This window comes from Triplophysa rosa, linkage group LG22, assembly GCF_024868665.1.
Source record: "Triplophysa rosa linkage group LG22, Trosa_1v2, whole genome shotgun sequence".
Classification (NCBI taxonomy): Eukaryota; Metazoa; Chordata; class Actinopteri; order Cypriniformes; family Nemacheilidae; genus Triplophysa; species Triplophysa rosa.
The window spans coordinates 4,908,540-4,935,277 of record NC_079911.1 but is presented as its reverse complement, the minus strand read 5'-3'; the positions used below and the strand labels follow the sequence as shown (position 1 = coordinate 4,935,277).

Sequence of the window (26,738 nt, the reverse complement as noted above, 5' to 3'; positions counted from 1 at the left end):
GCAGGTATGCCACCGAGGAGACTCGGATTGCCTACATCTTAACCCTTCTCACAGGACAGGCCCGTCAGTGGGGTATCACTGTCTGGGAGGCTCAAGACCCTTGTTGCCGATCTTTTCGGGAGTTTCGCATGGAGATGACCAGCCTCTTCGACAGGTCGGTACGGGGCGACGAGGCAGCCGCTCAGATCTCTCGGATTAATCAAGGACGCAGCTCCATCACTGACTTCGCCATCCGGTTCAAGACCCTGGCCGCCGCGTGTGACTGGAACGCAGGGGCGCTGCGCGCACGGTTCCTAGACAGTCTCAGTCCGGCTATTGCAGACGAGATCGCTGCACTCGATCCGCCCCGGGATCTGGAGGAACTCATTAACTTGTGCTTGCAGATTGAGAGTCGCATCAATGCCCGTCGCCGGCACAACACCTCCCCGCCTGTCTGGCGTCGTCGGGAGCTCAATCGGGAGAGTGGGCTTGAGTCTGACCGGAGCGCCACTGCTGCACTCCAATCACCGCCGGAACCCAAGCCAATGCAGATCGGACGCTCACATCTGACTTCCGCTCAGAAGCAGCAACGTCTCTCCGAAGGACTCTGTTTTTATTGTGGGAAGGCAGGTCATCTGGTGGCTCTGTGTTCGGTAAAAGCCAGCGCTCACCCGTAGAACGGAGAGTCCGGGTGGGCGCCATCACAAGAACCTCTTCGACTCTACGCACCTCACTGCCGTTTCGCCTCACTTTCGAGGGACGTACCCATGCTGGGAAAGCCCTCATCGATTCCGGGGCAGAGGGGAACTTTCTGGACAGATCCACAGCCCGAGCGTGGGGAGTTCCTATCATCCCCTTGCCTTCACACCTCTCCGCTGTGACGCTGACGGGGCTGCCGCTTTCTACTGTCACCCACACCACTCCTCACGTAAGCCTATTTCTTTCGGGTAATCACTGTGAGAAGATTAAGTTGTACATCCTCGATTCCCCCACCTCCCCTCTGGTTTTAGGGCATCCGTGGTTGTCACAACATAATCCTCACATTGATTGGGTTAGCACATCTATTTTGACCTGGAGCCCTGCTTGTCATGTGTCTTGTCTAGGTCCCGCTCCTTCGCCTGTGTCTTTGTCTCCTGTGTTTCAGGTGGATGTCGCCGACCTGACCGGAGTCCCCGAGGAATATCAAGATCTGCATGCCGTGTTCAGCAGGTCCCGTGCCACGTCTATACCTCCGCATCGACCCTACGACTGTGCCATTGATCTCCTCCCGGGCACTTCTCTGCCTAGGGGTCTGTTATTTTCCCTTTCGGGTCCTGAAAGAGAGGCCATGGAAAAGTACATTCGTGAGTCATTGAACTCCGGACTCATCCACCCTTCCTCCTCGCCGGCCGGCGTGGGTTTCAACTTCGTACAGAAGAAGGACGGCTCCCTGCATCCCTGTATCGACTATCGAGGTTGGAACAAAATTACGGTAAAGAATAAGTACCCCTTACCTTTAATGTCATCTGCCTTTGAATTGTTACAGGGAGCTCGGGTCTTTACTAAGCTAGACCTCCGCAACGCCTACCACCTAGTACGCATTCGCGAAGGGGATGAGTGGAAGACGGCGTTCAACACACCATCGAGACATTACGAGTACTTGGTTCTTCCCTTTGAGCTGACCAACGCTCCCGCCGTCTTCCAGGGCCTCGTCAACGACGTGCTGGGCGACATGATCAATCGCTTTGTCTTCGTGTACCTAGATGACATTCAGATTTTTTCCCAGTCTCTCCAGGAACACAACCAACACGTCAGAGGGGTTCTCCAATGGTTATTAGAGAATCAACCGTTCGTCAAGGCGGAGAAGTGCGAATTCCACTCCGATACGGTTTCGTTCCTGGGTCACGTGATCTTGCCCCGAGGCATTGAACCGGACAACGCTAAGATCAAGGCTGTCGCCATGTGGGCCGCTCCCGACTCTCGTAAAGCACTGCAGAGGTTTCTGGGATTTGCCAACTTTTACAGGCGATTTATTCTGGGCTTTGGCCAAGTGGCCGCACCGCTCACTGCGTTGACCTCCACCAAGAGCCCGTTCTCCTGGAACTCCCTTGCACAGGTAGCCTTTGATAAACTTAAGTCCCGATTTGTCTCTGCACCTGTGCTCTGTCTTCCAGATCCCGATCGGCAGTTTATTGTCGAGGTCGATGTGTCCGATGTCGGAGTAGGAGCAGTCTTGTCCCAGCGTGCCGAGCATGATGGGAAGGTGCATCCCTGTGCCTTCTTCTCCCATCGCCTCAGCCCTGCTGAACGGAACTATGATATCGGTAACAGAGAGCTGCTGGTGGTACGTCTGGCATTGGGGGAATGGCGCCATTGACTGGAAGGAACGACGCAGCCCTTCTTGGTCTGGACGGACCACAAGAACCTCGAGTATGTCCGTTCAGCCAAGTGGTTGAACGCACAACAGGCCCGCTGGGCACTGTTCTTTGGCCGGTTTAATTTCACCCTGTCGTACCGGCCTGGGTCTAAGAATATTAAGCCAGACGCCCTCTCCCGCCTGTTCGAGGACTCGGACCGGGTGATATCCGTCGACCCTATCCTCCCCGAGGGGAGAGTCATCGGATCCCTGGTCTGGGAGATCGAGAGGCAGGTAGAGGAGGCCGGTCGCAGGGTGCAAATGCCAGGAAAGTGTCCGGCGGGCTGTCTTTTTGTTCCCGTTTCGCTGCGTCCGGAGGTCCTCCAGTGGTGTCATTCGTCCAGGCTGGTTGGCCATCCAGGAATCAAGGGAACCCTGGCTTCCGTGAATCAGCGGTTTTGGTGGCCATCGGTCTCCAACGATGTCAGACAGTTTGTGTTGGCTTGCCCTGTCTGTGCGCAAAACAAGACCGCCCGCCACCCTCCCGCAGGTCTGCTCCGTCCCCTTCCCACCCCCTCCCGGCCATGGTCTCACATCGCCCTGGATTTTGTGACTGGTCTTCCCCTGTCGAGTGGACACTGTAATTCTCACAGTGGTGGACCGCTTCTCCAAGGCGGCCCATTTCATCCCTCTTCAAAAGCTTCCGTCCGCCCGAGAGATGTCTCAACTGATGGTGGACCACGTCTTCCGCCTACATGGCCTTCCGGTTGACGTCGTGTCCGATAGGGGTCCTCAGTTCATCTCTCGGTTTTGGAAAGAGTTCTGTCGACAGATCGGGGCCTCAGTGAGTCTGTCGTCAGGTTTCCACCCTCAGACCAATGGGCAATGCGAGCAAGCCAACCAGGAACTCGGACGGAGACTCCGCTGTCTGACATCCAACAATCCCAGTTCCTGGAGCCAACAGCTCTCTTGGGTGGAATACGCTCACAACTCCCTCCCCGTCTCAGCCACAAGTATGTCCCCGTTTGAGTGTTCTCTCAGATACCAACCTCCTCTGTTTCCTTCCCAGGAACTCGACGCTGCGGTTCCCTCAGCTCTGGCCTTTGTCCGGTGATGCCACCGGATCTGGACGAAGGCCAGAGAGGTTTTGGCCCGAACCACGCTGAGAACCAAGGCAGCGGCGGACCGCCACCAGATCTCTCCTCCCACCTACGTGTGTTGTCAACGGGTATGGCTCTCCACCAAGGACCTGCCTCTCCGGGTGCCTTCTCGTAAGCTGGCACCCAGGTTCATTGGGCGATTCCGGATCACCAAGGTGGTTAACCCAGTGGCCGTACGTCTCAAGCTTCCCCCCAACCTTGGTCGAGTCCACCCTGTATTCCATGTATCCATGGTCAAGCCGGCAGTCACCTCCCCTATCAACCCAGCCAGTTCTCGGCCCACCCCCCCCGCGGCTGGTGGACGGTGTCCCAATCTATATGGTAAGAAGACTCCTGGACATCCGCCATCGCGGCCGGGGCGTTCAGTATTTGGTGGACTGGGAGGGCTATGGCGCAGAAGAAAGGTCGTGGATTCCCTCGCGGGACGTGCTGGACCGGTCGCTGATCGTGGACTTCCACCGGAGACGAGGTGAGCCCCCCCCTTAAGCGCCTAGGGGCGCTGGTGGGGGGGGGGTACTGTTACGGTCTGGTCGGGACATCATCTGGCACGGGGATTGTTTTGTTTTTGTCGAGCATGTGGCTGTCACCGAGCTTTCGGCCTACCTCATGCTTGTGTCTGCGTCATTCGCCCCACCCTCGTGTTGTCTGTATGACTTCTCATGCACTGGTGTTTTTCCACTCCGTGTTCACACGGCTGTTGGCGCTTCACTCATTAGACATTATCGTTTCCTTAATTACCCCACACCTGGTTATGATCGCCTCGTTACGTTCTCTTTATAACTCCCTCAGTGTTTCTTGTCCGGTGTCTGTTCGTTGTATGTATTTCAGCTCAGACTGCCCCAGGCATAGGTGCGGCTTGCCTGTAGAAGCCTTAGACTAAACCTCTTGTCAAGTTTGCCTACCTTAGCCAAGTCTTGTCTTGTCTCAGTTTAAAAGCACTTACCTTCCTTGCTTTCCTCACTCTGTCTTCTGCTCTGTTCCCTTCAGCAGCTTGCATCGGCGCTCCGGTCAGTGGTCATCTCAACGAGAGGACTTCTTGTGGGTGGACTCTCCAGCTACTCCTTCAGGCGCAGCTTTTCCCCTCTCTGTCTACGCGGACTCCGAGTCGAGTGAGGTCACCAGGCGCTACCACCCAACTCTCAGCACCGGCAGCCTTTCCTCGACTCTCCGCGCTGACTTTTGGCTCCTCCGGAGGGAAACGCTTGCAACCTGTTTTGTTGTTACATTTCTCCCTGTCTTCGTCAGTGTAAATAAAGACTCTGTTTTTTCCCCCCGCACTTGGGTCTCCCGTGGTTCTGTCATGACAGCTCTCCACACATACTATTACTCATAATTTTGCTTCAAAACCTGTAAAATACCACACTCTGACCAGTCTGAAATATCTGGAATTGCTGAAAGTAAATGTAGGAGCTTCATAAAAAAGCTCATTTAAATGAAAAGTCATCTGATGGATTTAGAGGGTTTTGCATCTGAACTCTTCATGGGATAACTTACATATCAATTCAACAAATGATGTGAATTAAATGTGTAACTCCAACCCATCAACTCTAACCATTTATTTGCTTTATAGATGAAACTCCTCAAGCATCCTTCTGGCAAAGATCATGGGATATTTCAGAAGAGCAAGAAACATGAGAGGATTACATTCATGCTTTGGAGTATGTGAATATCTCAGAAGCTTTTGGATCCAACATTGCATCAGCTTGCACTTGGTTCACAATCTTTAAATGCAAATCATTTTATTTAGAGGTAGAAATGTCAGATGAAGACAAAACAATGTATTTTAAATGTACTTTATAAACTGCACACAGTTACATAATTTGTGTGTGCTCCACATGGGTGATTAGTAGAAGTATGCATGAGTGTGTCGGAGTTAAAGTAAATGTAAATACGGTAATCGTTCAGTACTATAATATATTTTACCATGGTAGAAAACTTCATCTCACTGACAAAACAATAGTGCAACTAAAAGTGGTTCTTGGCTCGTAATCATAGGGGAACCACTTTTAGTGCCATATAGAACCAGGGGCGGACTGGGAAGCAAAAACGGCCCTGGAGTTTTCGGCCCACATCGGCCCTCCACCATTTATATCGATGGGGGGTTGTATGTAACGTGTCATTGCGTTACATGTATACGTGTCAGTCTCGCTAATGCCTTCACGTTGCGTGCATTCACGTTAATAACGTCCGTCTGTCCGGCCCAAGCGTCCATTCCGGCCCCATACATTAGCCGATACTCCAGATCCGGTGGGACGGCCGTTCTGGACTTTGACAGAATGTCCTACTGGTCAGTCCGCCCCTTTATAGAACCATATTTTGGTGCTTCAATGGTTCTTTAGCGGTTCTTTGGAAAGACTGAGGTGCTATTTAGAACAATACAGGGGCTTAACAGTTAGCACCTCTGAAGAACCCAAAAGAACCACTGAAGCACCAAGATATGGTGCTATATAGCACTAAAAGTGGTTCCCCTATGATTATGAGCAAAGAACGACTTTTAGTGCTATATAGCTCCATTTTTTTAGAGGGCCTTCTGTACTGAAGTAGGGGAATTACACTGTTATTGGAAGAAATAAGTAATACTGTTAATTTTAAAATCCTTATCTTTCCAGCCTTTTAAAGAGAAAAAATTCCAGCAAGTTTCTTATCTGTGTGTGCTGGATAATTAGGGAAATACCTGGAGTTAAGTCAAGCATGGAAGAGGCAGGAGCTGGACTTGGGGTGGCGGGGGTGACCGGCTTGTTGTGGCTGTGTGGGTTCCTGGCATGTTGATTTGTGACTGTAATGAAAAATCACATTGCCAGGGATTACCACACTGCCACGGCCTTACCGGCATGAGGAAATGGAGAAAAATTGAGAAAATCTAAAAAAAAGGGCATCAAACATGAAAACGCTGTAAGGGGAAGTCCATTATAGGGGGTTTATATTAATGAACAGCAAAACAGCATTTCTGATGTGTTTCTGAGCGGGTGCAGAGCTTGGCTGATTGGTGAACGTGTATGGACTTTTTTTTGTTCACAGTGGCTAAGTTCTTCACCTGGAAAGAAAATAAGTATGCAGTTTTTTTTCTGTTGGTAGGACAAATGGGACACCCCTTTTTATATGGAAGTGCTGAAGAGTGGATGCATATGATTCTGTATTATACATTATAATTCAAAAATAATTTGATTGTAATAAAGATAAAAATAAGATATTGAAATTATAGAATGAGACGTTACTCTTCAGGTTTCCTAGTTAATCATGTCTTTCACTGGTACAAAAAATAAAAAAATTCAATGTGCTGATTTCTGCATTTCATGCCTTTCTGCATTTTAAGTTTCCCTTTCTGTCGGTCTCTCGACGTTGTGTCGAACCGACAGAATGGGTTTGTCTTGAGAACCTATCATCTTCTGAGTATTTAGAAAAGGCCAATGAAAATTGGCGAATGAAATTTGCATGCCGGGCTCCTCCCCGGATGTCCGGGTATAAGAGGGAAGCCGGCGTGCTCATTCATTCACCTTTTGTTCTTCAGAGCCTACGCATCTGGTGAGCTTCTCTACGATCTGGGTGATCATTCTTTCTGCTGGAATCTACGACGTGGACAGCGGACGGTCCCTTCCTGCAGTGACTCTCCCCTGGGCGTCTCGGCAGTTCCGGAGGTGTTCGAGCAAATTTCCTTTTCTAAAAGAGCAAATTTCTCCAGCGTGGCTTGTCCCGCTGTTCTCATGGGTGCAACACACTCATCGAGGAGGGGGACGGACACAATGCCTGCTTCCAGTACGCTGGGGCAGACGTTGTGGATACGTCCTGCCCGCACTGCGGGCGGTGACGATTCAGACGTTGCGTCACAGGTGGCTGTGTTCCCACGGGACTCAGCCACCACCTCGTTTGCTCCCCGTTCCGTGGCGGCAGGACTACGGCCCTGCCGTCCGCTATGGCAAGCAGCGAGGGTGAGATGAGGATTACTGTGAGCGATAATCCGCCAGCCACGGCTCACGGACCGTTCACACCTCGTTTCGCTCGTCTGACCGTTCCCCAAAAAGACGGTCCGCCGTCTTATTCCTCAATCACGTATTCGGACACGATGCGTGATGATGAGATGTCTCTTGCAGCATCGGGGGGTGACGTACTGCCATCCGACTCCGACGATTCTTCGGGCTCCCTCCCTCGGGGGGTCGAGCCCAGGAAAAAGCGGATGTCGAGATGTCAGCCATGCTTTCCCGGGCCGCCGTGAGTGTTGGGTTGCAGTGCCCGCACTGCCTCTCCCGGCGCTCGCGGCTGGCTACATGGCGCCTCGGGTTTGAGCGCGGCTCCAAGCCGCGCCCGCCCCCAGTGCCGTGTTTACCGGAAGTGCATGAGGAACTTTGTAAGACCTGGAACGCCCCTTCCCGGCACGTTTCACGTCAAACAAAGTTCTGTCACCCTCTCTTCCCTCGAGGTTGAGACAGCTGGAGGATACGTCGGTGTCCCCCAGGTGGAGTATGCCGCCGCGGTGCACTCGTGCCCGTAGGTGGCGGCCACCTGGGGGGGCTCGACCTAGACTCCCGTCCAAAGCATGTGGTGTCTCGGCATCTCTGGTGTCGAGAGCTTACATTGCGGCGGACCAAGCTGCCTCCTCTCTCCACGCTATGGCTCCTGCCAGGCCAGGGCGTTGAGAGAGCTCCACGAGGGTAAGACCGACCCAGCGCTTATGCAGGAACTCCGCGCCGCCACCGACCTCGCTCTACGGGCGACCAAGGTGACCACGCGGGCCCTGGGTCGGACGATGTCCACACTTGTGGTCCATGAGAAACTCCTCTGGCCGATACTTGCGCAGATGAGTAACGCTGAGAAGGTCCGCTTTCTCGACGTACCCGTCTCGCAAGGGGGGGCTGGTTGGTGTTACTGTCGAGCCGCAGCGGCCCCGCTCACCCCCCGCCCTTCGGGGGGGGCGCGAGACCCGCACGCGGCCTCCCCGGAGGGTTCTCGACAGTAAGAAGCAGTCCTCCGTGCCGCAACTCGGCCGCCTCGGCCGTCGAGTCCCGTGCACTGTCTGCTTCCCAGCAGCCCTGGTCCTCTTCAACGCCCTCCAGCTCTGGCGCCCCCCACTCAGGCGGCCCCCCCTGGAGGAGACAGCGAAGAGGAGACCATCGCCCCATCAGCAGCCGCGGCGAAGCGGCCGTCATGGGAAGACCTCAGGGGGATCGAGGCTACCATTGGGCCCGACCCCAGCCACATCGCTGGGAAGTCGGATAGGGACGGATCCTGCCCCGTCTCTCCATCTGCTGGCCCCCTCCGGGGGGCTGGCGCCCACTTACTCTCAAAAAAGGAGAGTTTCCTCTCTCTCTGGGTTACCACAGCCGCTCTCACCCTCTGCACGACGGTGAACGGCAAACTCGACGTTGCGTCATGGCAAAGCGCAATGTCGAGTATAAACACCAGCCCTCAGCACTCTCAGTCAGACAGTGCGTTGAGCTGCGCAGTCGCCAGGCAGGAAAAACAGCAGAGCCGATCTCCTCCCCGGGGGACCTCCCCCGGCAAGGAATCCGTACTGCTAGCCATCGAACCACCCTCCGCGGGGGCGATGAAGCAGATCAACCTCTAGTCCCCTGTCACAGTTCTGGGAGCCCCCAGACTGTCAGGCGGGCTGAGGAAGACGATCCGTCTCGGCTACGCGATTCAGTCGCTACACATCCGCCCAAGTTCCGGGACGTCCTTTTACCTCAGGCAGAGGCAGGGATGCCCCCGTACTTCGGGCGGAGGTCGCCTCCCTTCTGGTGAAGGGAGCGATCGAGCCCGTCCCACCGGCCGAGATGTTCAGCGGGTTCTACAGCCCGTACTTCATTGTCCCCAAGAAAGGCGGAGGGTTGCGCCCTATCTTGGATCTGCGTGTTCTGAACAGGCACCTACACAAGCTGCCTTTCAGGATGGTCACGCAGAAGCGCATCCTGGCGTCCGTCAGGCGTCAGGACTGGTTCATGGCAATCGACCTGAAGGACGCGTACTTTCATGTCTCGATCCTCCCTCGACATCGGCCGTTCCGACGGTTCGCGTTCGAGGGACGGGCATATCAGTACAGGGTCCTCCCCTTCGGTCTGTCCCTGTCTCCACGAGTCTTTACGAAGGTCGTGGAAGCCGCCCTCCTTCCCCGTAGGGAAGGAGGTGTGCGGGTACTAACTATCTCGACGACTGGCTCAAGTTTTGGCACACTCTCGAGATCTGTTGTATACACACAGGGACCTGGTGCTCCGGCACCTAGATCGGTGGGGCTACAGGTCAACTGAGAAAAGAGCAAGCTCTCCCCGGTGCAGAGCATCCTCTTTCTCGGTATGGAACTCGACTCTGTCCTCACGAGCGGCCCCGCTCACCCCCTGGGGGGGGGCGCGAGACCCGCGACGAGGAAGCCCGCACCCTCGCGGCCTCCCAGAGGCGCGCGACTGATTAGCGCGCCCGATCAGTGTTGAACTGCCTGAATTCAGACAGTCAGCGGTCCCCCTGTAACAAGAGGCTCCTGGGATACATGGCATCCTCGGCGGGGGTGGTCCCCCTCGGGTCGATGCACATACGACCGCTCCAACACTGGCTGCAGAGTCAAGTTCCTTGGAGAGCGTGGCACACCGGCAGCAGGCGTATGGTCACACGCTTTTCTGCCGACACACCCTAACCCCCTGGTCCCCATGACCTTCTTGCGGACAGGGGTCCCCTTTGGGATGCCTCCCTGCAAGGTTGGGGTGCCGTGTGCAACGGGCAAGCAGTGTCGGGGCGGTGGACGGGCCCCCGCCTGCGTTGGCATTCAACTGCCTAGAGTTGTTGGTTGTGCTACTTGCATTGAGGAGGCTACTACCTCTCATGCAGGGAAGCACGTGCTGGTCCGGTCGGACAGCACAGCTGTGGTGGCGTATTCTTTCACTCACAGCAGCTAACATGACTCGCCCGACGCCTCCTCCTCTGGAGTCAGCAGGTGATCAGCTCCCTGTGAGCCAAACACATCCCAGGCGTCCTGAACCAGACAGCCGATGCGCTCTCTCGTCAGTCGACGCCTCGAGGAGAGTGGCGACTCCCTCCCCGCGCAGCCGGCTCATTTGGGGGCAGTTCGGACAAGCACAGGTGGTCCTTTTGCCTCCCCGGACTCCACCCATTGTCCGCTTTGGTACTCCCTGTCCGAGGTACCCTCGGCACGGATGCCCTTGCGCAGAGCTGGCCGCGGGACAAGCGGAAGTACGCTTCCCCCCAGTGAGCCTCATTGCACAGGTCCTGTGCAAGGCCAGGGAAGAGGAGCATCAAGTGGTACCAAGTGGTACTAGTTACGCCCCTTCGGCCTAACCAGGACTTGGTTCTCGGAGCTGAGGCTCTGACAACAACTCCCCCCTGGCCGCTCCCCCTGGCGGACAGCTTCCCCAGGGGAAGGGGCACGTTACGGCATCCCAGGCAAAACCTGGTCTCCATGTCTGGACGGGACGAGGAGATCCTGAGTGACCCACCCCCGGTCCGGTTGGGACGTCACTCAGGCTAGGGCTTCGGGCACTGGGCGGCTATACGCCCATAGGTGGCGCCTCTTCTCGTCCTGGTGCTCTTCTCGGCTAGAAGACCCGCGGTGTTGCTCGGTCGGGTACGTGCTGTCCCGTCCTCAAGAGAGACGGGGGAGTAACCTCTCCCCCTCCACACTGGGAATGTATATAGCCGCTACGGCCGCTCATCATGACCCAAGTGCTGGGTTTGCCTCTGGGACAGCACGACCTGGTCATTAGGTTCCTAAGGGGCGCGAGAGGGTGACCACCGTACCCTCTTGCGACCTAGGTGGCGGGCCTCAAGAGGCCCCGCACCCTTCGAGCCTCTCGGGTTGCCGCTCTTTCTCAGTCTTGATAAAGACAGCTTTCCGCAGGGCGCTCACCTCCAAGAGGGTAGGGGATCTACAAGCACCCTCCGTGTCCACAGATTGCCTAGAACTCGGGGCCGGGATTCTCACGTTATCTTGAGAACCCACCCCGGCTACGTGCCCAAGGTTCCCACCACTCTCCTGAGAGACCAGGTGGTGAACCTGCAGGCGCTCCCCACCGGGGAGGAAGACCCAACCTATCCGTGCTGTGTCCAGTACGCGCACGGCGCCTCTACTTGGACCGCACGCAGAGCCCAGAAGCTCTGAGCAGCTCTTTGTCTGTTTCGGAGGTCAGCAGGAGGGCTGTCTCCAAACAGAGGCTGGCGCACTGGATCTTGGATGCCCTCGTTAGGGCATACCGATCTCATTTCGCCCCTGCCCGTTGGGGGTGAGGCACCCCTCGTGGGCACTGGCTCAGGGCGCCTCTCTGGCAGACATCTGCGGAGCTGCGGGTTGGGCTATGCCTAACAACTCCGTGAGGTTCTAATACCTACGCACGGAACCGGTGTCAGCCCGCATCCTGGTAGGAAGCCCTTCCCCCTCCGGGGGGAGCAGTGGCGATCCCGCCTCACTTCTTTCCCCTCGGGTAAAGAACAGGCATTCCATCCATCACTAAGCACCCTTCCAGGGGACAGGCTGGGCAGAGCAGCCCTGCCCCCTTAGGCCGGGGAACAGTTGAGTTATCTCCCACATAGCTCTAACCGGACCTAGTGCTCCAGACGTGGTAACACCCCCTCCGTGGGCTGTAACGTCTGATGTATCCTCATGAATGGTTCCCACCTTGGCCACCCATGACCTCCCCAGGTGGACTCCCACCTTGCGGTTAACTCCTGTCCGCACTTTCTTCCCATGAGTTCTCCCCTGATGGTGAGACCATGTGGTGTCTCCACTAATTCCTCCCTACGGTAGGTAGTGGCCTCTGCAGCGTTTTCCCCCCAGGGGGAATAATGCTTACCCAGTGGCCCGAACGGTGCCGGGCGGCTTCTCGCCATTTAGAGAATTAGGCCCCCGCCCGTGACGGCCGGCGTTAGGGGGCTTCCCAACTTTTTGTGGAAAGCTCTGGGTCCCCCTTCCTCTCCACTGGAAGGTCATAATTTCGCGTTAGCGTGTTCGTCTGACTCGCCCAGGCCAGTCAACGTCGCTCCGCAGAGATTGTGACGCAGCTCAGTGCTGTGGCGTTTTCCATAGGAACCCCATTCTGTCGGTTCGACACAACGTCGAGAGACCGACAGAAAGGGAACGTCTTGGTTACGGATGTAACCTCGGTTCCCTGATGGAGGGAACGAGACGTTGTGTCCCTCATGCCACAACACTGGCCGCCCACCCCAGCGGTCGGGGGAGGATGCTTTAGGCTCCTCAGACCAAAGGTGAATGAATGAGCACGCCAGCTTCCCTCTTATACCCGGACATCCGGGGAGGAGCCCGGCATGCAAAATTCATTCGCCAATTTTCATTGGCCTTTTCTAAATACTCAGAAGATGATAGGTTCTCAAGACAAACCCATTCTGTCGGTTCGACACAACGTCTCGTTCCCTCCATCAGGGAACCGAGGTTACATCCGTAACCAAGATGATTTCAACATGTACAATTAACACACTTACCTTTAAGATACCAGTGTAAATGATTTAATTTTATTGTCATGAATGAGTTGTATTTGAAACAGAGTGGTGTGTCATCAGGACCTGACCTCCAGTGCCTTCTGAGCTGACATCAGTTGTAGTAAAATACTGGCTCAGTTCAGCAGGAACAGGAGTGTGGCCCCTACGATAAGATTGTGATCAAACATGAACAGCTTTGTAATTTACAGCTTTTAGTGACAAAAGAACATTTGCGGAAAGTATAAACATGGGAAAAGACTGTACTTGGGTACTTGTTTTCAAAAGCTTTGACCTTGAATAACCGAGAGGGCTGGTTTCCCAGACAAGATTAACCCCAGTCACACACAAGATTTTTAGAGAAAGACTTCACGTGAATAGCCTCTGTCACATCTTAGTAAAATGACAACTGTTTGAAAAGAAACATTTCTGAAAGATTTAAACGCAAAATGGGTTTAGCAAAATTGTTTATCTGAGAAGATTTTTTACATAGAATTTACATGACGATAGAAAATGCGTGCGTTTTTAATATTTATAATTTGAATTATATTGTTAACAATGTCCAAACTGCTCAGCATGTTTATTTATAAATAAATAGACTGCTTGCTCCTTTAAAACCTTGAACAAAGATACTGGACCTTAGAAAAGGGTGTTCTCTTTTTTTTTTTTAATGTACTGTTGGTGTTCTGGTAATACGCCCCCTAGTGTGTAATAGTGACTATACATTATTTATTTATAAAATATTCACAACATTGCCAAATAACATGCTTAAGGTATGAAAAGCAAAGTACATTAATTAAAATTCTGAATTGATATGAAATAAATAAATGAATTGAAATCGTTTATATTTCACATTCAATGATTTTATTTAATTTTTTAGAATAAAGAAAATACAATTTTCCATCTAGTAAAATGGGAGATTTATATACAGGGTCTGACAGAATCATGAGGATAAGTAGGCAAGTTGTGCCAGATTAATTTTTTTCCAAAAATGTTTAGCCGGCACCGTACATCATTGAAGGGTTTGCAGTAACAATAACCTCAATTGGATTTTGATGGGAAAGTTATTGCATTACAATAGGTGCAGGACAGGTGAAAAGTGTGACACATACATTACACAAAACATATAGTGAAGGTTTGATTCAAAATGACATCTCTTTTTGTTACCCTATCAACATCACCAATTTGTTTACAGTTTTTCTTGATTGCTTAAACACATTTCTTGAAATTATGCCTCATATTCTCAAAACAGTAAACACAAATCCATAACATCTCACCCAATTCCCCAAACATCCTATTTTCAGGTCAAAATGAAACTCTTCTCAAAATCATTCAAACTTGCTGAAAAACCAAACTTTCCCTCCAGAAATGACACAGAAGCCCTCAAAAACACCCACACTACAACATAGTCTTAGACACTGGTGAGTTCAATTCAAAACACTGTTACTAAAACCTCTTATTGAGATTCAAGAAAAATTTAAATATACACCATAAAAGAGTGCAGATAGAGCTAAATGGAAGAATGAGCTTTAGGAAAGAATACAAATAAAACATACACTACTGTAAAGTAGATGAAGATGATCTTACAAGACAAGAACAGTTCAAAAACCAAAGAACAATGTGAACTGGTCATGCAACACAATACGGTACACAACTATACAACTGCACAAATAACATTTACATTCAGGCATTTAGCAGATGCTTTTATCCAAAGCGACTTACAGAGAAGATAAAGGAAACAATACAGTGAAGCGATTTGTCAATGGGAGGCAATGTAAAAAATATGGCATCCTCTGCACCTTTGGCCCATTTTCGTAAAAGTATAGCAGATTTTCTTTACGTAATTAATCGTCTCTGAATTCTGCAAAAATAGAACAGGTAAAAAAGGTTACAAACACAAATTTATAAACTTGACAAATTTGAGGGTGTACACGTGGATAACTGGATACAGAATAGTGAAGTTTCTCTCATGTAAAGTGTGTGCTGTAATTATACTGTATGTTTAAGTAGTATAAAGCCCAGTAGATGATTCTAGGACGCACAATTACCTGTGCTCCTATTGATATTATCCTGAGATTCTGATTGGTGTGTCATCAGTTTTGCTACTAAATGTTTACTGATGGATAAATGTGTGCTATGAGTTTACATCTTGACACTTCAGTTCATTATATTGTGTGTTTGTGTTTTCTGAACGAGAACATGGTTAAACCTTTGCAAAATTAAGCATTTTTTGTGTGGGGTTTGTACAAGATGGTGTATTGTTCTGAGAATGTGTTTATAGTTGTCAGAAAATGGGGAATTGTTTCATGAATTGTGTGTTAGCAATCGAGAAAAACTGTAACGTGTGATAGTATAAAAAGACTTTTAGAGCCATCTAGTGGTATCAGATGGTATCGTTTAAAAGCCCTGCACATGACATCTACTATAATAAAAATATTCATTAGTTTCTTGAAGAAAACCTTACAATACACAGATACTTTGGAATGTCAGTTAAAGGAAAGAATGTGTTGTGTAATTACAGTAAGTAATTTTAGCCATATTTAGTAATTATCTGTGCAATTAAGATAAACGATTCATAATTTGTTTTTAACATACCGTATATACAAAAAGTACAAACAATTGAGGTAGAATTAGATCAAAAATAGGTAAAAACTTCCCGCTGCCTATAAACACAGTTTGCAAATAAGTCTTTGACTGTTGTTCAATGTGAAGCAGTGACAGAAAAGGATGGATATGAAAAAATGAATGTTTCTGTATATATTCTTTTGGTATACATTTGTAAATATTGTGCCTACTTTTATCACATTTTGGCACTCTACACTTTTCTCACAAAAAAGTCAAAAACTGGCTTATTAACAACCTCAATTCCTTCCTTGTCAAAAGTCTTTAGTGTCCAGTGGCAAGAGGCTCTTTCTTGTTTGTGCATATCTAAGCGGATCTCCTTTGAAGCTGCCGCCTGCTTCATCTTCACCAAGATTTTCAGCTGAAGTTTGCTCACCTCATTTTGCATGTGTGTCTCATTGTCCACTGAATTCCAAGTGGCTTTTGTTGTGTTGTCTCTCTGATGCATCTGTAAGAAGAAGAAGTTTTTTTACTATATTTAGCTTTTGGAACATTAGGTCTTCATTTTTGTCATGCTGTATTTAAGCATTTGTAAAAAAGATAAGAAAATTTAAGCATTTTAGAAACGTGTTAATCGACTGAATATTGTGTGAAAACAACATGAACTGCATTAATGGTATGGTCACAACAGACCGATGTTGTGCAAATTGTGTTTAGAGTTTTGAAAATGTGACTACAGATTGGTATTGGTAGAAGGGATATTGGCAATTGAAAAAAACTGTAATCAACATGTAATAACATAAATAATAAACAATGACTGACACATTTCTGTTGTTTGTGTAAAGACACATTAGTCAATTCTCTGATCATGAATTTCAAGTCTCACCTTATCTTTGACCCATTCAAATATGTCATACTTACAATCTGTTGGTCTGTTATCATCATGAGCGACTGGATACCCCCCAAAAAGAAAGAAACATATTATTATTTTTATAATTTTTTCCTGTCCACAAGTACAAACTGCTAAGATTGTGTATTTTGTCACTCTGCAACAGTGAAATAAATGTGATATGCATAAATGTACTTTAGTCATCTTCAGTTGTTTGTATCCTGTTTGTTTCCAGATATTTTAAGCTTTTGACCCAGTTTCACAGAAGAGGCTTAAGTGTCACGGTCCCACCGTCTTGTTTATGAAATTCTAGTCGTGTGGTGGGATCGGGGCAGAGTCCTTGGGTTTTATGTGGGAAGGCCATGAGATGTTTATGTTTTTACCTCTCATGTGTTTTTCCAGTGTCTCGTCTCTGTTCCCGCCATCTCGTTTCCTCGTTATCCTTCCCTAAGTGTTTGATTACCCACACCTGCCCCGTGTCGTTATCCCTCGTTTGTCTTCCCTTTAAATACCCTCTTGTTTCTTTGTCTTGTGCTTGTGGATTGTACTGTGTTCCGTGTATGTGCGTGTACTGCATTGTGTTTGTGTTGATGCTCGTGCTCGTGTTGTCACCCGTGTTCCTGTTCCTTGGCCTGTACGTGTTTTGTGAGTTTTTGCCTTGTATTATTTAAGACGTTTGGTCGTGTCTTTGAGTTAGTTTATTTGTCTTGTTTTCATTTTTGCCCCCTCGTGGGAAGTCTCTTGTTTTATATATATATATATATATATCAGTTTCGTTTTCCCCATTGTGGGTGTTTTTGTTTGTTTTGTAAAATAAAAGTATCTGTTAACCCTTTCACTGCCTGCCTGCGCTTGGGTTCTTCAGCCACGAGAATCATGACAGAATCCATGAGCCACGACTGAGCCCAGCAGGCAGCTCTGTGGACATGGGGAGCCGGGCTAGGGAGACCCACCGCCTCCTTTCCCTCCGCCAGGGAGACACTAACATCTGGGTGTTCGCCAATCAGTTCCTGGATGTAACAGAGCGAGGCTGCTTTGGGGAGGAGGAGCTCAAGGTGATGTTCAATGGCTGTCTTGCGGAACCACTCTCCCGGTCGGAGATGCGGATGCTGAGACCCCTGGGTTTTGGGAATCTCGTATGTTACGCTAACAATCGGGATCCGCCAGGGGCCTCAGCACGTCTTGCCTCTCCGACCCGTCTGGAGGTGATTCGGAGGAACGTGTCTTAACATTGACACCATTACCTTGGGTCCCTCCGATCCACTGCCTCGGGGCACTCTGCTGCACCACCCAGCGACACCCGTGGCGGCGGAGACGAAGGGGTCGTGGGACTCCCCGTCCGACTCCTCCGGTCGGAGTATCTCGGGCTCCCACCGCTTCCCTGCAACCGGCCACATGTCCTGTGGCCGGTCCAGGAAGAAGAGCCGAGGAGGGGGAAGCAGATGCGGTGCAGCCGGCGTGCAGCCGGCGATCGAGCCGGCGTCCGATCGGGTCGGCCGGCGTCCAGTCGGCGATCGGCGCGTCCAGTCCGGCGATCGGTGCCGGCGTCAGCGCATCCGGCCGGTCCAGTCCGGCGCATCCGGCCGGCGTCCAGTCCGGCCATCCGCCGGCCATTCCAGCGCCCATTCGCCGCCGGCTTCCCAGCCGCCCTTCAGCCGGCCATCCAGCCGGCTCAAGCCCTGTATCCAGCCGGCGTCAAGCCCTGTCCAGCCGGCCTTCCAGCCGGCGTCAAGCCCTGTCCAGCCGGCCTTCCAGCCGGCGTCAAGCCCTGTCCAGCCGGCCTTCCAACCGGCGTCAAGCCCTGTCCAGCCGGCTTTCCAGCCGGTCCCTGGGAGACTCCCAGGGTCAAAGACTGTCCCTCCCAGGACTTATCCTAAGTCCCCTAGGACTCAGCGCCCTCGAGCGCAGCCGGGGACTGGGACTATTCCCCACCCCCATGGACTGCCCCCTATGAGCCCTTGTTTTGCCCCACCCCCCTCGTGCTCGTGCCCGTGTTGTCACCCGTGTTCCTGTTCCTTGGCCTGTACGTGTTTTGTGAGTTTTTGCCTTGTATTATTTAAGACGTTTGGTCGTGTCTTTGAGTTAGTTTATTTGTCTTGTTTTCATTTTTGCCCCCTCGTGGGAAGTCTCTTGTTTTATATATATATATCTATATCTCTATCAGTTTCGTTTTCCCCATTGTGGGTGTTTTTGTTTGTTTTGTAAAATAAAAGTATCTGTTAACCCCTTCACTGCCTGCCTGCGCTTGGGTTCTTCTGCCACGAGAATCGTGACACTTAAGGCTATAGTCCCAGAATGAAATAATGGTTGGGCTGTGTTAACTGATTTCGTAAAATACGTCAGTGCCATTGTTTTATCTCAAGATGTTTTGTCTCAGTAATCTTTTTAATGCATTATTTTTATAAAAGCAACTTAGTTAAATTAGGATATTTAAGGCATAGTCCTGGCTTAAGCTAAGATTTGTCCGTGAAACCGGGCCTTTGTCTTAAAGCACTGTGGAGGCCCTTTTCACACCATCCCATTTTGCTTTAGTTTGCCAGATTGCTAAATAATTTAATGCAGCGGTTCTTAATCCAGGTCCTCACGACCCCCCGTTCTGCACATTTTGTATATTTGTCTTATCCCTTCAGAGGTTTGTTCAATATGACCGTAAGTGCCCTGTGGAGTAAACATCATAGGACCATATGTAAGATTCAAAGGGCATTAAAGCGCACAAGACGTATGCAAATCTCGGCATGATTACGGTTAAATAACACGATTTCAATGATGTCACAGAAATGTCAGTTGCTAACATTTTTCCAAATATCTTTCTTTGTTCGGGGGGACATAGGATTGATTCATGACAGAAATTTTATTTTTGGGTGCAGTATCCCTTTTCGAATTTATCAATGCTGTGGTGCAACTAATATGAAGGAATATTATACTGAATATAGAGATATTTGTTATAACATGTCTCCTATATTAATATTGTTTAAACACAGTTAACAGTATACTGAAGCAGCTAGAATTATATCTGCATTATGAGAAGTTTTGCGATATTGAGCTTTTTATTGTATTCAGCAAAAACGATATGGGGAGACCTTAAATGTATTCTAAATGTACGTACATCAAACTCCTCTCAGATTTGTAAATAGGGATTTTGGGAACAGATCAAATGCAGATAGAACCTTCAAAAAAATATTTTGTACATGCGGTTGCTCTCTTTCAAAACAATAATTAAAGCAATACATTTAAAACAACACACAAAGTTTATACTTGGTGAAAACATACATTTATTGTTGTAATAATGTGTTTAAAATGTATAAAAGTTACATTAATGCCTTCTATGGAATTTATTTCATATTTTAGGGTGAATCATTTTTTTCAGGTACATACTGAATATTTATATTAAAAGCTGATTATATACTCACAGTTTGGTCGTGTAACGATGCTCTCATATCTAAGGAGTTTATAACAACTCTTCTCCTGTGATCTTGTGTGTTGTTGTTCTCTCTTCATTATTCTCTCTCTTTCTTCTCTGTCTAAAAATTTAAATAATGAAATAAAACAATTATCTTTGAGTCTGCTTTGTGGGTAGAACAGGTTACCTGTTGTTTTCTCAGCATGTAAAATGAGACACTATCGAAGAGTAAAGTAAGTCTGAGCTCTGAGTGAGATGATGATTGATAATGATACTTTTAACAGCCATTCCTAGAAGTCAAGAAAGGGAGTCTCGTATACTAAAAAAACTGGCTGAACAGGTTGCATAGTGAAGCAACCATGTAATACATCATCAAAACTGCCTGGAGTAAGTTGGTAAGTTTGAACTTTGTGATGACGTTTATTGCTGTCAAGTTAAGGCAAATCAATTCAACTTTATTTATAAAGCGCTTTTTACAATTTTCATTGTTACAAAGCAGCTTTACATGAAACATTGACTATAAGCAAAACATTAAAGTTATACAAGTAAAATAAAAGTGAACACACACAGAATACAGACACACACACAGATTCATACACTCCCACACAACTCCACACGCCAGAGCACAATATATTTACATTTAGTCATTTAGCAGACGCTTTTATTCAAAGCGACTTACAGAGAGTTCAGGGAGCAATACAGCGATATGTCATACAGGAGCAATAATACAATAGGTGCTAATACAAAGTTACTAGTTTCAGCAAAAGCCAGAACAATACCTGTTGAGAGATGTGTACAATATACACACGCACTGACACACACACACACACACGCACGCACGCACGCACGCACGCACGCACGCACACACACACACACACACACACACACGCACAGCACGCATGTACTGCGTGGTTATCTCAGAGAAGCACTGTCAGTGAAAACAGCAATGTTTTCTGCCACAGCTTTGTGTAAACACAGGATCATAAATAAATAAATAAACAAATACAAATAAAGAACATACAGCATTTTCACAAAAATAATGTGAAGTGCTAGAAAAAAAACTGTTTAAAGATTTATACATGTAAATATCATAGAATGTGAACAATCATAAAAGATAACTAAAGAAAATAAATTTTTGTTTTGTAAATGTTTAATTCGGAAAGTAAGGGTGTTTCTATTGCCCTGACTTATAATGTTGCACAATGCCGTCATATTTTGCCAAAGGTGTGTAACCTCTACTACTGGGTTATGTGCCAGCTGCGCAACTGCTATTGAAAATAGCAAAATAAAAAAAAAACAATACGTGGTTGCTATACTTGGCATGATAAACCTAAATTTCTTGGTAAGAGCAACTCCCTTTCTAGAATTCTATTTGTGACAAATGTGACAAAACTATTTGAGGTATCTTTTAACCCTGGCTGTTAATTCTAATTTACATATGATTAGTCACGCAGTTTTCACAAATAATACTTCTGAATAGTTTTAATGAAGGTACAGCTAGTAGTACAGAGTAAAAAATCAACTTCAGAATGTTCTATCAACAAAGGATATAAAGTAATTTGGCTAAAAATGATTATTTAGTTGGATTTAGTTACTCAACTTGTTAGTGTTTGTCCAAACAATTTAACATTAAGCAAGGGTTTTGAAAAGTTTGCATGAATTTCTGCGTGTTATTTAAGGTTAATAATATTAAAGGATTACTCTTTTTGTGTTTGCTGGCTTGCTGTTGTTGTTGTCGTGACAGTTACTTGACCAAAACAACTTGAAATGCATGCTAAAAAAGAAATGTCTTCTAAAAAATTCACTCACAAAAACTAAATGTATTACAGTTGGATACACCTGAACATAACGTGTTGTGTTTTATTTTTATGTGTTATAGTTCAATATTCATTCACAACACAATCACAATCCCAACAGCAATCTGAGAAGAGTAAACAAGATGTTAAATATAAAAACAATATGTTACAAACAAGATCGTTACATAAGTTTCTCGTCAACACAAATGTCTCAATCTAATAAACTACACATAGACCTAACAGTTTTCTTAGAAATCCCTTTCATTGAAAATGATTTCTCTTTTGCCTTCTTAGTAGTAAAAGTTGAAATGTGTTTGTTCGGTTGAAACAATGAGCAACACCTTTTCAGCTTTTACTTTGGCCTTTACATGAACATGGAAAGAATGCAACAGTCTGGTTTCCGGCCAATATGTGTGGAAAGTATGCATGCAAATCACACAAGAGGTTTCCTACAACATGCTTTTACCTTCAGGGACTTTACATTTTCTGAATGACTTGAGTATTTAAGCCTCATCTCAGTGAAACTCATATTCACAAGTCTATATGTTAATAAGTAATATATCTTTGTATAGGCTACAGTATAATTGTTTATAGTGAGTATAAATATGTCAATGTATTTTAGGGGGGCTGCTACAACACATAATGTATCTACCCTATGAAATAAGGCACTTTTTTTGCCTGAAGCTCAGGGTACACACAAACAGCAATGTTCGACAGTTTAGATCAGTGGTTCTCAACCTTTATTGAGTACTGGACCTATGTTGTAGTTGAGATCACCAAAACTGAAACTAAGACAAGACCAAGACTTTGAGGGGCCGAGACCAAGACAAGACCAAGGCAGGCCGAGACCGAGTCAAGACCAAGACCAGCGCTCCCAAAATTCATTCAAAAGATCCACAAAACACTAAAAAGTCATAATAAAATAATAATAGAAGTAACTTGGGTGATTAATTGTGCAGAAATGTATGTGTAGGATGTTTTATGTATATGTTTTATCCCCCACCTACTGTAACATATTACAATTTTTGTGCAGGTAAAAATTCCAACAACTAAACATAAAAAAACCAACAGTAAACACCCAAGATAAAGTGACCCTCAACAAAACAAAACATTCAGTGACTTAATTAGTTTCATTGTTTTTTTTATCTAATCAATAGCAAAATAGCTGTGTGTTGCTCAGAAATGCACAAAAGTTCAGTTTTGTTCTAGATTTGTTTGGGACTAGCCAAAATAGAACAAAAACTTGTGTTTAATTGTGTCTAAAAAGTCACTTGTTAACTCAAGGTTTATTGATTAATTATACAAAATCAGTAGAACATCAGATGTTATTGTCAGGTCTCGGTCTAGCACTCTATTTTGTCTGTCCTGTCCTATGTCATTGTAGTGTCGAGCACGTGGCTCTGTTTAGACAGCTCACCACATGCTCTGAGTCCACGTACTCTACCCCGCCCCTCTCGTTACCTTATTATTAATTAATTCATTTGGGTTTCCTCTTTTCACCTGGTTCTCCTTACTGTCTTCCACTTTCCCGGCTGGTTCCTTGTTTCTGACTTATTTACCTCCCTTTATATTCTGTGTGTTTTCACTTGTCCCGTGTCAGACCTTTAGAGTTCATACCCTTTTGACTGTACGAACTTTAGATTCTTGCCTAGTCTTGTCTTGCTTAAAGTAGCCTTGTTGTGTTTGCTCATCTTGTCTTGTCCTGTCTTGGCTCCAGAGTTTAGAACACTCCCGGGTGTCTGCCTCTGTTTTACCATAGTCTACCCAGCAACCGCCTATCCGGCTGCCGGCTTCAATCCATCTACCACTGGCAACGCATGCTACAGAGTCTGCTTTCAGTTGTAGGTGGAAGGAATTCACCAGGCGAATTCCTGGTAGTTCGAGTGGCTTCTCCTGCCGTGTGGATTTATTCCAGTTTCTAGTGGCTTCTGCCGTGTGGATTTATTCCAGTTTCTAGTGGCTTCTGCCGTGTGGATTTATTCCAGTTTCGAGTGACTCATCTGCCTTGTGGATTTATTTAAGTTTCGAGTGACTTCTCAGCCTTGTGGATTTACCCCAGTTTAGAGCGTCTTCTCTGCCTTGTGGATTTACCCATTTCGTGTGGCCCTCTACCCTTTTGGATTACCCTCTTGCTCGGGAGTTTCGCTTTATGGATTTTGGGGTTTTGTGAACTATCTGCCCCACGGACTGTTTGCCGTTTTGACCGTTTGCCGGCTCTCAATACAGGCTGGTCATGGACTCTTAAGACTGTGTTCCCTGTTTATCACCTCGGGGTTCTGGCCTCTCGCTTGGCCAACAGACTCTGCTTGCTCTCCCCCTGGACCATCTTCCACCACCAGCCGAGTGCTCGAGCCATCTTTCCCCCTTAGTCTCCTTTGGACAGTACTCTAGTTTTCCGCTCCGGCAGCTAAGTTTCTGATGATTCTCCTCTCCGGCGGGTTGTTTGGGGTTTGTCTGAGGCATTAATAAACTTGTATTTGTACCCTGCACTTGACTCCTGAGTAATCCCTGACAGTTCTAAAATAAAAAAACAAGATCTCATACAAGTACCTTTTTTGCAATAAACACATCTCGGATATTGTGGGATTTTGTGTGTATTAATTTTGTTAACAGATTTCTTTAAGACAATCCCCCATTCTTCTCTTACCAGCAGTTAGAGTAACAGAAGAATCAAATAAGGAACAAGTGGTGAATGCTTTTAAAGCCAGAAGTTTTACATCCAATCACATGAATGATGTTAACACATGAATCAGACAATGCACCAGCAATTTAGTGTAATTCCCACAGTTGTGGTCTTGACCAGTCTTGAAATAAAATCCAGAGACCACTAAAGCCTGGCTCAGACTACAGGAGTTTTAAAACCCTGACAGATTTCAAATTCTGGTTGCAGCACACACATAAGGAGAATCTTAACAGATTCTCTTATTTAAAATCTTAAACCTGGCTCAGACTACAGGAGTTTTAAAATCTTAAAATCCGGAAAGATTAAAAATTCTGGTTGCAGCACACACATAAGGAGAATCTTGACAGATTCTCTTATTTAAAATCTTAAACAAGCTCACACTCATCAGTGTACAACTAAATTACACATATTTTACATATCCATAGGATATGCAGTTTTGTAAAAGGAGCTAATAGTAACCGTTTTAATGGGTTTACTATTTTTAGATGTTGACATCACATCTACATTTGAATCTCTTTTTCAAGCACTACAAAAATAGGTTTGCCCTTTGTAAACTTGCATTTATGAATGTGAAATGTCCAGATAAGAAAACGTTGGGGCGTAAAGTTGTGTTTATAAATAAGCCTAAAGGTAGCAAGTGCAAAAATAAAAATTTAGAAAGTTTGATTGGAAGTTTTTTTATTTCATAATTGCACATCAAAAGACATCCTAAGACACCCAAACTACAGGATAATAGTAAGATTATCATACCAGAGGACGCCTCTTACGTCATCTCACCGGGAAACAGAAGTAAACAAAGGGACATCGCAAAGTTAATTTCACGTGATCTCACCTGGCAACGGTTGTGTAACGTCTTTGTCGCTCTCTGAATGATTCTCTGTCTGTCTGTCCAAAGCCGCGGGAACGTATTTTGAGCAGGGGGTGCTATAATGCTTTTTGCTAGGGCTGAAGTTATGACTGTGCTTTGGGCGAGCCGCTTAAGTTTAATGTTAATAAATAACGGAAGAAAAAAAATAGTTGCTGCCGAGAATAAAGATGAATGCCAATGTGATTATAAGATACAGCATAAACACAAACACATAAACGCATGTTATCTGTATGCCTATAGCCAAATAACAATCTGTTGAACGAAACTACAAGCTGCGCGTTAGCAGTTAACTTACCCGGTACATTTAAAACCGACGCGACTTCTCCCCAGCTCTTTTCCTTATCTGTGCGGTTGTGGTATGTTTTGGAGGATACATTATATAGACAATCATGCTGTTGCCACAAGTTGTTCTTCCATCTCCGCTGTCCAACGTACCCTTGCAGGAGCTTTCGTGGTCGACATTTTTAAAGGTCTGTCAGTCACCTCCGTCACCTTGCAGATGTGCCTCTCATTGGCTGTTGCGAAAGTACCAACGTCATCACCCCGATTTAAAATCCTAAATATCAAACATGTTTGATATGATCGGGGCGGCCCCGATTTCTCTCGGAGCAGATCGGGAGGTGTAAGATTCGATCTGTGAACGCCTCACATTACGTGATAATCTGGGCCGAACCTCGGACCCGATCGAGGTTCTGGACCCGATTTTTTCAAAGATTCTCGGGAGGGGAAATCGGGGTAAATTCTGGCCGAGAATCCTGTAATCTGAGCCAGGCTTAAGTCTGAGACCAAGACAAGACCAAGACCAAAGACAGTTGAGACCGAGACAAGACCAAGACCATCAAAAAAGGGCCTAGAGACCGGTCTCGAGACCAAGACCGGTCTTGAGTACTACAACACTAACTGGACCCCATCATATCTCAAACCATCCCCATGGACCCCCAACCCCCGCGCTCACACCCCATCCAATTTTCTTTCCCCAGCACAACAACATATTGTCGTGTTTGCATGTGTAGTTAGTTAGCCTCATTAAGCGTTGGCCTGTGTGGATGCGTGGGAGTAACGAGCCACGACAAAGAGATCGCTTTCTGAGCTTTTACTCCACTTCTTTAACAGGTTGGTTACATCGGTACACTCACCAACAGTACAGTAGTCGATATACACAGTTTGCATGTCAAACCTCACACTGTTCGGTTGTCTCGCTCCAGCACAGGACGGCAGCTTTTCCGACAGTGCGATGAGCATGAGAACAACCTGTAGACTACTCTAGAAACTCCTCTATTCCCGTAACTCGCGCATACTCTCTGACTGACACATTACACAGCCAATAAGAATAGAGACAAGATGAACACAGAGGATAGCTTAAAGGGACCATGCTCTTTTTTTGCTACAATATTTCCAATAAATTAGGAAAATAAAAAGATTAGTAAAGTCAAAAATGTTATATTTGTTAAATCAATAAATGTAAGCCTATGGGATTGTCGCGCCACGTCCGGTGTGGACAAATTTTAAAATTATAATGGGTTCTAATGCGTTCTATTGTCTCTTGTCGCGTAACATCCGGTGTAGACACAATGTTATTTACCCCTTAACCGTCACCCCATATTTTGAGCATTGACACAAAAATGCACTATGCAAACTTA

General features: G+C 47.2%; 1 protein-coding gene and 1 long non-coding RNA gene across 6 annotated transcripts; one reads left to right on the top strand and one right to left on the bottom strand.

The window, feature by feature from the left end:
• Nucleotides 1-1,315: 1,315 nt before the first annotated feature.
• On the top strand, nucleotides 1,316-17,553 carry LOC130545878 (uncharacterized). 2 transcript variants are annotated; one of them, XM_057320769.1, is made up of 5 exons: nucleotides 1,316-1,450; nucleotides 3,384-3,943; nucleotides 4,465-4,720; nucleotides 5,045-5,132; nucleotides 15,784-17,553. In XM_057320769.1, exons 2-5 carry the CDS (start codon nucleotides 3,705-3,707, stop codon nucleotides 15,885-15,887), a joined length of 687 nt encoding a protein of 228 aa, XP_057176752.1. In that variant the 5' UTR covers nucleotides 1,316-1,450; nucleotides 3,384-3,704; the 3' UTR covers nucleotides 15,888-17,553. The 2 variants fall into 2 exon arrangements, with proteins under 2 accessions (XP_057176752.1, XP_057176751.1); XM_057320768.1 differs by having other exon boundaries at nucleotides 4,462-4,720.
• On the bottom strand, nucleotides 13,037-26,253 carry LOC130545880 (uncharacterized). Of its 4 annotated transcripts, none has more exons than XR_008961726.1 (5): nucleotides 26,235-26,253; nucleotides 19,762-19,872; nucleotides 16,384-16,413; nucleotides 15,899-15,970; nucleotides 13,037-14,761 (listed from the first exon to the last, which is right to left on the bottom strand). It is a non-coding gene; the product is annotated as an uncharacterized LOC130545880 (long non-coding RNA). The 4 variants fall into 4 exon arrangements; XR_008961727.1 differs by lacking the exon at nucleotides 26,235-26,253 and adding an exon at nucleotides 20,531-20,560; XR_008961725.1 differs by lacking the exon at nucleotides 26,235-26,253 and adding an exon at nucleotides 19,939-20,036.
• Between the last annotated feature and the right edge of the window lie 485 nt (nucleotides 26,254-26,738).

Coding starts and splice junctions, on each gene's coding strand:
- LOC130545878 (XM_057320768.1), top strand. CDS start 3,705: ATGGTCAAGCCGGCAGTCACCTCCCCTATCAACCCAGCCAGTTCTCGG. Junction 3,944..4,461: donor GGACTTCCACCGGAGACGAG/GTGAGCCCCCCC, acceptor TGTTCCCTTCAG/CAGCTTGCATCGGCGCTCCG. Junction 5,133..15,783: donor GATTACATTCATGCTTTGGA/GTATGTGAATAT, acceptor CCTTGTCAAAAG/TCTTTAGTGTCCAGTGGCAA.